At 46.1% G+C, this 11,579-nt stretch overlaps 1 protein-coding gene across 1 annotated transcript; it reads left to right on the forward strand.

The window, feature by feature from the left end:
- The first annotated feature begins 3,381 nt into the window (after positions 1-3,381).
- ENPP4 (ectonucleotide pyrophosphatase/phosphodiesterase 4) lies at positions 3,382-8,851 on the forward strand. The gene is made up of 4 exons (XM_009950127.2): positions 3,382-3,450; positions 3,986-4,850; positions 5,795-5,965; positions 8,487-8,851. The coding sequence occupies exons 1-4, from the start codon at positions 3,382-3,384 to the stop codon at positions 8,849-8,851; spliced, it is 1,470 nt and encodes a 489-aa protein (XP_009948429.2).
- Positions 8,852-11,579: the final 2,728 nt, after the last annotated feature.

Genomic DNA, 11,579 nt, shown 5'->3' on the forward strand with positions numbered 1-11,579 from the left:
CTGCATAAAGTTTGTAACAAGACCTCCATCGTAATTTGATGAAATCGGCTGAAAGACTGCATCTGTTATGTATTCCCTTGACCTCTAATTCACTCTGTGTAATAAGTATTTTGAAGGAAATACAATAAAGTAATTAATAAAGGACACTTCTCTCCTCCACATGCTTAACTGTCACATGTGTATTTACAAAACTCAATTTGTGTAACCAAAAAAGAAAGAGAAAAAAAGTCCTTGACTTGAACATACAACATGTGAATAGCTGCGGGAAGTCTTACCTAGCTCACCTGGAATTGTGGGGGGTTTTTTCCTCTTTTACAATGCTGCGCTTTGCCACACCTGCTACATTGCATAAAACAAAGTGAATCAGAAGCATGTCGCTTTATTCAGCCCACTGTACCCCATTTTAGAGCCCCTCCACAGTGGGCGTGCACGGCTAGCACAACCTGCCAAACTCATACACGTGAAAGAAACAAGCTCAAGCCTACATGGCATTCAGAGTAAACACACTAGCAGGATGCACAGAATGAAATTCAGATCCTCTCATTAAGTCAATCATGACGCTATAAACGTGTCTTTTTCTCAGTTTTTATGATGAAACTTAAAATGGAGCGACAATTTCTGCTCTGTGCTATTTAAGGACACTTGTTTTCTCTATTTACACAGAGCTGATTTCATTGTTATTCAGCACCAGTAACTTAACAGGTTTTGCAGAATTACTAATCCCTCCTTGTAATAAAAAGGAAAATCAAGGGAATGTAAACTGTTTGCCTTAATTTATGAAGCAAACCTACACCAGGACCCAAAACAGACCTCAACCATCATACCACACACCACCTTCCTAAAAGCAGCACTGGCATTCAACAACACACACAATTTCCTGCATGTATTCCAAGTTTTACGGTAAACCCGTGTTGTCACAAGAGAGCATAAAAAGGTCATACGCAGGAAGGAATACGAAGAGTCAACTTTCAAAGCTGTGCGGCCAAAAGGGAGCAAGAGTCACGGAGAACAGCAGATTCACAGCCACGCTGACAACCACCACTGCCTGGTGAGGGCCACAGCCTGGGGCTGCTGGGACACTTGCAAAGCAGGCAGGTTACAGCATCCTGGGGAAACACAGGACAACTCCCAGTAACACATCCCTTCGCCTCACCCCGCTGCGGCCTTCTGCGGCCACAGGGTGCCCCAGCAGACCCAGCAAACAGCCTGTACCCCCAAGCGACCTCTGATCCTCTACCAGCAGGCTTCACCGTCCCATCTCTGGGGCCAATCCACCCGCATCCCAGCCCGGGTTAACATACCCCTTACCAAAACCCGTGCTCCCCTGCAACCCGCCACACCTCCCTGCTTGTGACAGCCGCCTCCCACGGCTCCCCTCAGCCCTGCTCCTCTCAGCCCCCCATGGTTCGCTCCCTACACCCCCCCCTCACCTCCCCTCAGCCCCCCATACCACCCTACAGCTCCCCCCACCTCGGCCACCCTCACTTCAGTTCCCTTCAGCTCTCCCTCACCTCAACTCACCTCCCCATGGCTCCCTGCGGCTCCACTCCCCTCAGCTCCCCTCCCCTCAGGTCCCCCATGGCTGCCCACAGCTCCCCTCCCCTCAGGTCCCCCATGGCTCTCCTTCCCTCCCCAACCCTCGACTCGACTCACCTCCTCTCAGTCCCCCGCGGCCCCCTACAGCTCCGCTCTCCTCAGCTCAGCCCCCCACGGCTGCCCTCAGCCCTCAGCCCGCTACCCGCTACCCTCAACCCTCTCACCTCAGCTTCCCCCCCCCCCCATGTCTCACAGCGCGACGCCCACTCCGCGGGAACCAATCGGAGCGCCCGCCAGCGGGCCGCCAACCAATCGCATCCAGCGGAGGTCGGACCCGGTGACGAGCTACTGCGCGCCCCCCCCCCCCCTTTCCCGGTAAGGGCAGCGCTCGCGCCGCTGTCGCTAATCGCAGTCAGGGCCGCGCGGGCGGCGGGTGCGCAGGCGCTGAGCTTCCCGCTCCGCGTTCCTCCCCCCCCCCGTTCCCCCCCCCCCCTCGCCGTGGCCGGTAACCTCCAGCGCTGCCTCCGGCCGGAGCCGGCCCTCACGGTGGGGTCGGGGCGGAACCGCGGCGGGCAGCGGGGAGGGGGCGGTGGCGGCGGCGACGGGGAGGTCTCCCGCGTGGGGAGGCTGTGGTGACTGGCGCTGCCCGAGCGCGGCCCGGGGCAGGGCCGCGGGACACCCACCCCCGGGCTGGGGCTTCGCAGCGCCGGGTGGCCGCGGCTCCGGTTTTTAGGTGAGGGGAAGGAGGTGGCGGTAGGCTGCGCGGAGCCGGGCAGCCGGGCCCCGCGGCGGTGCCTCGTCCCGGGGGGTCGGCGCTGCCGGTGGTGGGTGAGGGCGCTGGGGGGGGGGGGGGGGGGGGGGGGGGGGGGGGGCTGGCCCTGCGCAGCGGGGCGCTGGCGGTGACAGCCCGCTGTGAGCCGTCCATGAGGCCGGGGTAACTCACTGCTTACTGACCGAGCAACGGGAGGGTTGGAAATCCGCCTGGAAGGGGGAGAGGCGGACAGCTGTAATGCTGGTGGCGTTTGGTACTTGGCTGTGAGACCGTGAGTAGAAACGCAAAGGCTTCGCATCTTCGGAGTTTTTCGAAGCTAATATTGTGGTCTTACGTCTCGCTGTGCTATGAAAACCTCTGGTTCTGCTTTATAAAGCACCCGACAACATGAAAGAGTGATTCTCTGCTCCACTGCTCATCTCTTTTCTGTTTCCCCCTTTAAAGGGGCTGGTGTTACGAATCCTCCCTATAAGGAGATCCCTTAATGCTGCTTCTGACAATCCTTTCTTCTAACATTTGTATCTTCTAAAGAAATTTTAACTGTTGGTTGGGGAGGGGATGACTTCCCGTGCTTTGAATTTCTCTCACTGCTAAAGCTTCAGCTGCTGTTAAAGCTACTTATGCTTTTGAAGAATTTTGGGGAAAGGGTTGAGCTAGCTCAGAAGAGCTAGCTCAGAAGATACTACTGCAGTTAGGAACATAACCTGTTGTTCCTCCTGGAGTCACCTTAGTTTGTGCAAGTGAGATAAAGGAGAAATGTGCTGGAGTGGAGTTCTTGAGAAGCAAATACACTGTCTAACAATATTGCAGAAGCTTTTGTGAAGCCTGGAGCTTCACTTCCTCTTTCTTAAAGGCTTATAGAATAATTATGGATCTTTCTGAACAGAGGGCTCCTGTCACACGTAATAGGTTTATGAGAGCGGGGGAAAAGGCTTACAAATCGTACTTTGCATTTGTAATAGTAATGAATTCCTTGGTGAGAAATACTTGCTTCATAGCTAAGGTTACTAATGATTTATTTTAAATTTTTTTTAGAGAAATACAATACATAAAGAACGGGTTTAAATACTGTTATGGTAGATGTACAACAGTTTAGAAAGAAAACCAAGGTAGAAGTTACTCCTGGCAGTTCCATGTGTGGAGTAAGCAATAAGTAAATAGGAACATTGAAAGGCTCAGAGAAGTCTTTCAGCCACTTGAGAGGGTGGAAACTGTGGAAAAGGAAAGGTGGGATGAAAAAAGAAAAATGATAATTACAGTAGAAAACAAGCTTCTGGTCTGAACAGTGATGTGTAAGCAGGACTTAGAGCTGCACAGGACTCTTAAATGTGGAGCTGTGAAACGGCTCGTTTGGGTGCCTGTGCTTGAACGTGAGGAAAAATACTGATGGTCTGGCTTGGAATGTAGAATTGTAACAGGACGCACAGAATGATGGAATAATTGCTGAAAAAGAGAGAAGACAATTCTTCCTTTCATTTAGTCTGGAATGAAAAAAAATCTCATCGCTCAGTTGTTTTAATATATGGAAAACTGTGACAATACCCGAGAAACTTCTGAAGTCAGTAGGGAAATGCACAGCGGTCTTTCCCTTGGAAAGAAGATGTATGTAACATATAGCGAGTTAAACTGGTTCCAGTACGATTATTGTTACATGCCTTATCTTCTTAAATTTTCCAGGTCCCTCTGATTACCTGCTGGAAATACTTTGAAGTATCAACAATGAACTTGATGTTAATGTTATTTTTTTCTGGAATAGTTGCCTGTTGTGCTCACTCTGCTGGCGATTTGGTACCCAGGTTACTCCTCGTGTCCTTTGATGGCTTCAGGGCTGATTACTTGGAAACCTATAAACTTCCTCACCTTCAGGAGTTCATTGAGGACGGTGTGCTTGTAAAACAAGTTACGAATGCTTTTATCACCAAGACGTTCCCAAACCATTATACCATAGTGACGGGTTTATACGAAGAAAGCCATGGCATCGTGGCTAATGACATGTACGATGCAGATGCCAAGAAAACGTTTTCACAGTTCAATGACTCGGATCCTTTCTGGTGGAATGAGGCAGTTCCAATTTGGGTAACAAATCAACGGCAGGGAAATGGGGTGAGTGCTGCTGCAATGTGGCCTGGCACCGATGTAAGAATTAACGATACGACCCCTCGATTCTTCATGAAGTACAACTTTTCAGTAACGTTTGAGGAGAGAGTGGAGAAAATTGTTGCGTGGCTGAACAGCTCTAATCCAGTAGTCAGCTTTGCTACGTTATACTGGGAAGAACCAGATGCAAGCGGGCACAAGTACGGACCAGACGACGCTGAGAACATGCGCAGAGTATTGGAAGAAGTGGATAAACACATTGGTTTCCTTACTAATAAACTGAAGGCATTAGGTTTGTGGGACACCGTAAATATCATAATAACAAGCGATCATGGAATGGCCTCCTGTTCTCCAGAGAAGCTGATTATCCTGGATGCCTGCCTTGGTCGCAATAACTACACCCTGATAGACAAGAGTCCAGTTGCTGCAGTGCTGCCAAAGCAGAGTATGTTTTGTTTGGTTTTCTGTTGTTGTTTTTTTCATGTCATACGCTGAGAATTAAATCTTACTTATCTCACTACTAAAAAGTACACGCTATGGGAGACTGTTCACATCTTTTGCATAGCCAGTGTAGTTCATGTTGCGGAACTTTGACGTAATTTAATGAATACGCTAAAGAATGTTTGCTAATTTAGAAGTTACTTTGTTTTGGTAATCAGTGGGCCAAGGGGAGTTTCTTGTCGAGTTGGTAGGGGCGGTAAAGCTGGTCCTGGTACACCTTGTTGAGAAAGTAGATGGGCATTTGCGATGCCTGCTCTCTTGTTGCTCACCTGGTCTCTATGGCTGTAATTCACTCTGAGCATGAGATAAACACTCATGTTTATTCAGAATAAAAATTGCCATTGTCTAAACTTCCAAGTAAAAATCTAAACACAAGTTTGGTCACTTTACCACTTCTGTTTCTGTGAAAAACTTCAGTTTTCGTACTGTGAATTCAATTTTTGTATCTTGGAGGTAGTTGCTAACAGGCATGTCTTAAATCATGATGCTGCTGGTCTCAGTGTCCACAACCGTGGCCAGACTGAAGCAGTTCTAATGAACAAAGTGATTTATACAGTAACAAAATCTAATACTTACTGCTTTGGTGTGTGATTGTTTTCTCTTGATTTCTCTGCTTGAATTTTGCCCTCCTCCCCTGCAAGCCCAGGGGGCGAGTTGAATTGTAGATCCAAAACCACAGCTGTGAGGTGCCTGATCTAAGTCGAGGGCAAATTGTGAAATCCACCTTGATACATGTAGCATTTCATTAGGGACGTGAAAAAATCCTTTGCTGTGTGCCTTTTAAAAAATAATTGTTTTGAAAAAAATGGATCTTAGGTTTACTGACATAATTGCAGAAAACAGGACATCATTTCCAGCGGTTTCACATGCAGTGTTTTTTCTTGGCAGACAAGAAAGATGTGTATAACTTACTGAAAAAATGCCACAGTCACATGAAAGTATACCTGAAAGAAGAAATTCCGGACAGATTTCATTATCAGCAAAATAAGAGAATTCAGCCCATAATTCTGGTTGCAGACGAAGGGTGGACAATTGTGCAAAACGAGTCGCTTTCAAAACGTAAGTGTCTCTTCCTTACTTGTGCTCTTGGTGGCTGATGTTGGTGAACGTCTTGGTTTTATTGCAGCCATCTGTGGGACAGTCCTAGTTTAGCGAGCGGAGTCCTGGCACTGAGAGTCTTTAGGAACAGCTCAGCGTTTTCTAGAATGTTCTCAGCCTGAGCCTGGAGTGTTTTAACAGATGAGGAAGAGATGGGGGATATTCCATTGGCTAAAAAGCTTTGTCATGGAAAAGCTGAGGTACGCTTTTAAGAGTTCTTAGGCAAGCCAGCAGTCTGTCTCAAGCTGCCACTGGAGTGTGGTTTAACTGGTTTTGGTATATAAAATAGATCTATAGGGGAGCATTAACTGGAGAATGCCAGACACAAGATTTTCTGTTACGGTACATATACTGGGAGACAAAAATAAATGGGAGGAAATACTAAAAATAATGGGAACACAACAATAATGGTCAAAGAAGCCAGAGTTCTTCCTGTTAGGGCCAACAAATAGCATGTTTTAAAGACAAAAAACCAAACCAGATGTTACTTCACAACAGTGCATTGCTAAGCATCTAGCAGGAAGGGGCTGCATTGCTAAGAATGTCACATCGCATACGTATGTATGTGATGTGATGTATGTTTCCAGGTGTTTCACATGCAGAGTTTTTTTGGGCAGACAAGAGAGGTGTCTATAACTTACAGAAGAAATTCCAGACAGATTTCATTATGGTCATAATGAGAGAATTCAACCCATAATTCTAGTTGCAGACAAAGGCTCTGTGTGTGTATTTATATGTGTGTCTTCAGACAGTGATTGGACAAATTCTTGGAAGAAAAATTCATTAATAGAAATGAAATACAAAGGTACCAACTTCAGGAAGTTCCCGAGCAGCTACCAGCTTGGGGCTGGTTGGTGTGTCAGGGCTGACCCTGTTGGGTCCTTCCCAGGCTCTCTGTTGTGATTGCTGTCAGGGACAGGCTGCTGGGTGGTGTAAACTCCCAGTTTCACCTGGTTTGGCTGTTCTTATTATCTGCCCTTTGCACATTTAAGTGCAATTTTCTCATTATTTGTACAAAAGTACTGCTTTTAATGTAAGATATGTTTATATTTTAATTTCCCCAGAGGCTTGCTACAATCATCTTCAAATTGACACCACTTAGCACACTTGTTCTCTAATAGAGGTCTCTTTGTAGATCCAATTTCATGTACCTGAAAAGAGTCAATAAGTGCGTATTTATAAATAACAGCATTGTATCTGTTGATGTGAATCACTTTTCAAAATAATTTTGCTAGCCAAGATTTCCCAGAAGCAGGCAGGGAGGTTTTACCCTAAAAGGCTATTTTAAGCGTTTATTGTCCTTGTCCCCGTGCATGAAGCGGCAGCGTAACAATTGGCCAGTGTACCGGTACCTACGCTGTTCCTAGTGGCGTCAGCGCACACCAGCCCTCTTGCTTCAGAGGTGAAAGGTGGGAAGCTTCACTGGAGAGGGGACTTGGAACATCTCTGTTCAAAGCAAGCAGGTAGTCGAAGGGGAAAAAAATGTCCCCAAGAAACCCAGGACTGCATTAAAACAAGCAAGGTGTGGTGCAGTAGTATCTGTGGTGACGAACGTGATAGTGTAAAACATTGAAAAGGAATATTGGAAGTGTACTGAAGTGGTGAGTGTGACCAGATCGGCAGCAATCCTGACATTTCACATCACAAACTTTGAGGAGACAGTTCTCGAGGAGACTCGTTAGTAAGAAATGAACTCAAAACTTAAATGCAGTCACTCAAATACTGTGCTGCATGTGCTATGAGAGATTTTGGGCATCTTGGGTGGATTTTTTCAGTATGTTCTTAGGAAATTTGACTATGACTGCTTTTTAGCTGTTTATATTCCACCAAGAATCAGAGTGAGTATTTCTTAAAAACCTCCCAAATGTCCAAGTACTAGTGACCTTGTAGCCACAACCGTTTTGTGGGATACCTGTCATGGGCATCATCATCCTTTGACTGGTTTTTTGGTTTTGGCTATTTTTTATATTATATTTGGGTATCCCTTCACCTGATGTACCTAATCTGATCAGCATGATTTGAGGTACTTCATATGCTCGAACTGAACCCTGTTAAGGGGAGAGTGCTTGGCTTTTCAGAAGTAATTCAAGTGTCTGCTTTGCAAGGGGGAGATGGCTTTGCAAATCCTGGGAAGTACAAATTTGCATTCCAGCTACTGAATCACTGTGGAGTGGCAACACCCTTTTCAACTTTGGCTGAGGAGTGGGAAGACTGGGATTGTTGATGACCGAAAGGCAGAGAGATAAGGCGGGGCTGGGGGAGAACCACAGCTGAAGACCAGTATGGGAAAGGACTTGTGGGGAGTGGGGAAGAGGGAAGGAACTCAGTTCTTTCAGTGTTTGATCCAACAGCTGCTTTTACATTCTGCATTAGTCTTTGGTTAAAACATGTCTTTGGGGGGGGTAAGGAAGAGATAGGGAGGGGAATACTCAATATGCACACAGAGAGGATGATGTTAACTCTTAACTGTGCCCGTCTCCAGTAGGTGACCATGGCTACGACAACGCTCTCCCAAGCATGCACCCGTTCCTGGCTGCTCGCGGGCCCGCTTTCCGTCGAGGTTACAAGCAGAGCACGATGAACAACGTCGATATTTACCCCATGATGTGCCACATCCTGGGACTGACACCAGAGCCCCACAATGGCACTTTCAGTAACACCAAGTGCTTGCTCGCTGACCAGTGGTGCAAAAGTCTTCCAGAAGTGATTGGGATAGTTATCGGGGCTTTTATGATACTGACTACTTTCACCTGCATGATAATAATCTCAAAGAATAGAGTAGCTTCCCCACAGCCGTTTTCCCGACTTCAGTTACAATATGACGATGACAACCTTTTAATTGGGTAGCACGCAGGGAGCCTCGCCTCACTTGCTCAATAGGGATTTCGGGAAAAGAGGCTGAACTTGCACTGGAGGGTGTTCTTTGATGCACTTTAACGGTACCCGTATAAAATACTGTACAGCCAGATCTTGCTGCCTGACTGGAAGGCCTAGAAAACTATTTTCAGAACAAAGTGGTGAACGGGTGGCTTTCTGCTGGAAGAGATGCTTGACAAAACAAGGATGCTTAGTTTTTTGTTCAAGCCTTTGAACACGTTCAAAGGGAAATTCCAGAGTATGAATGAGCCAGGGTAGACTAAGTGAATTTTAACATTTGTAAATGATAATTGGTTTTTTTTTGTATTGAATTTAAATTAACATTGACTTAGTGTTCTTGTACTTGTATTGGAAAGAATGTCTTTTTTATGAGAGTCAGAAATTATATTTGGACAATATGTTCTGATTTGTTCTTAAATTTGGAGATAGAAGGTGTGGAGAAGATGTAATATGTCTGTTTCCACCCTAAGCCAGCAATATGACAAGAAACTGGTGCGAAGGAAACCAAGAAGTCAGTGAGGAAAGAATTGGTGCGTATTCCTTCTATTTTGAGCAATAAAACGTGAGGGTCAGCGGTCGGAACGCTGGGCAGACGGCTCTGACCTTTCTAGACGCGTGTCTGGGGGTGAGTTAGTTCCACAGTGCCTGTGCTCGGAGAGCTGGGATGGTCCTACTTGCTTCTAGCAGGGATGTTGCTTTAATCCAAGGATCCTTGGATTACCCAGTTTCATGGCCTGTAGCAGTAAAATTACTGCAGCTGATCTTTCTCAGGTGTAAACTCCGCTGAAGGTGTTTTGGTAACAAAGGTGATTCTGCCCTGTGTGCCAGCTGATAATTACCTTTTGAATGCTGTCATGTGCTAAAAAGCAGCAATTGAAAGTTTGGCATGCAGTCATCAAGCAAGGATTCCAAACTCTTAGTCTAAACCCTGGAAATTTAAAGGGAAACATTAATTTCTATTTTTGAGGTAAGATCTGTTTTCTGTAGTGTCATATAGATGCAAAGTTCTGGTGAAGACCAGTGCTAATGGTTCTTGATTCCTTGTTAACTGTCAAGTCTAATAACTTGCCATAAAAAAAAAAAATTTGCTTTAGAAAGCCTTAGTGATACTTTATCTTTCAGTGAGGAAATAATGTGAGGTTAAATTCTTAATGTTAACCCAAAAAGAGAACTACAGTTACCCAGGCCTTTTCCTACAAGTTTGGGGGCTTTAAGAACTGGCAGTTTGAAGCGAGAGCCGAGGTACGTGGCAGCATGCAATGTGGTTTCATGTTCACATGCTCCAGCTCAATGCAGTTCGGTGTGGGCCACAGGCTGCCCTTTGGCGATCCAACGGGGAGGAAGAACGGACTTTGGAGGGAAGGGTGACTCTTAACTGCCCACTGAAAAAAATGTATCTCGGTTTTAAAAAATGTTGTGTGGAAATTTTACTAATTTGTGTTTTCCTCTCTGAGAATTCTGTTCTGATTAAAACAACAACACAAAACCCGACCTGTTCTGCTTTCCCCCCCCCCCCTTCTTAAACTACTAGTTACTACTACCTACTGACTAAGGCTTTACTCTGGATTAATTTGAACTTGAAAGAGGCTCAGGCCCCTGGAAAAAGCTGTAGTTACTGACAGGGTGCTGGATTTTAGACTGTTGGTGTAACACAGTGATAATGACTGAACACAGGAGTCACTTTCTCATCCTGCCAGAAGATTTAAAATAACTAATTACATCCACTAGGAGGTCAGGTTAATGAGTAACGCTGAAGGGAGTGTTTGCAGGATGGTACCCAGGCTTAGAGGGAGGCTGCTCGAATTCCTACACGGGGGAGGGGTGTTAGGTTCTTGTAACTTTGCTTATAAAGGCTGCTGTCCTGGGAGGGTGGCGGGCTTGCTGGAGGTGCTTTGCCTCATCTCTCCAGGGAGAGGCTTAACTCAGCCGAGTTACCTTTATCTTTCTGGCAGACTTGGTAAGACCAAACTTTACTGTCTCCACCGGTGAGGGTTGCGGTTTTTTTCTAGATGCTAAAACTGATTAGCACAGTATATGCTCCACTCCTGCCCCTCCCTTCCCCCAAACAGTTGTCACACAGCGAGTGATCAATGTGCTTTCAGTTCCTCCCTGCATCCCCATCGTAGGCCAGGTGTCGAGGTTACCGTCAAGATTTTAATGACCAGCAATGTAAATGTTGACTGAAGGGCAACGGCACACCCTGATCTGAGATAGGGACGTTGTTACAGGTGGGGAAGTGTAGGTCTGAAGGCTTTGCTCCTCCTAGCTCGAGGTAGCCCTTCCTGGTAAGGACTGCCCCGGGCAACTGAGCACCTCTGAAACCAGGAAGGGAGCACAGTGTGTGGCAGAAAGCGTTATTAGGCTCTACTCCTCCCCTCAGCCCTGAGACTAAGCAGGGGAAGGGTTTAAAAAGAAAGCTGAAATACTAATCAAGAAACAGGATAAACTATATTGCAGTTGCATTGCTAATTATTTTCAATTCCAAAGATGCAGTATGGTCTGTAAGTGGCCTTCCTGGCACAATTCTTTGCTGCTGACAGGGAGGGTTTCAAAGCAGCTCTTGATCATGTACAAATGAAGAGAATTTAGAGAAACACCTCTTTTTCCTTTGAGACAAAGCTGATGATACATTTAAAGATGATTATTTTTTAAAGTATTACTGCCTTAAATATGATGAAATATTTCCACTGCCTAATTA

The sequence above is a fragment of the Leptosomus discolor genome, chromosome 2 (assembly GCF_034619465.1).
Source record: "Leptosomus discolor isolate bLepDis1 chromosome 2, bLepDis1.hap2, whole genome shotgun sequence".
Classification (NCBI taxonomy): Eukaryota; Metazoa; Chordata; class Aves; order Leptosomiformes; family Leptosomidae; genus Leptosomus; species Leptosomus discolor.

What these genes read in the sequence shown, in the direction of transcription:
- ENPP4 (XM_009950127.2), top strand. Translation starts at nt 3,382, where the DNA reads ATGGTAGATGTACAACAGTTTAGAAAGAAAACCAAGGTAGAAGTTACT. An exon ending in CTGGCAGTTCCATGTGTGGA is followed by an intron (nt 3,451 to 3,985) that starts GTAAGCAATAAG and finishes TAAATTTTCCAG; the next exon opens with GTCCCTCTGATTACCTGCTG. An exon ending in AAACGAGTCGCTTTCAAAAC is followed by an intron (nt 5,966 to 8,486) that starts GTAAGTGTCTCT and finishes GCCCGTCTCCAG; the next exon opens with TAGGTGACCATGGCTACGAC.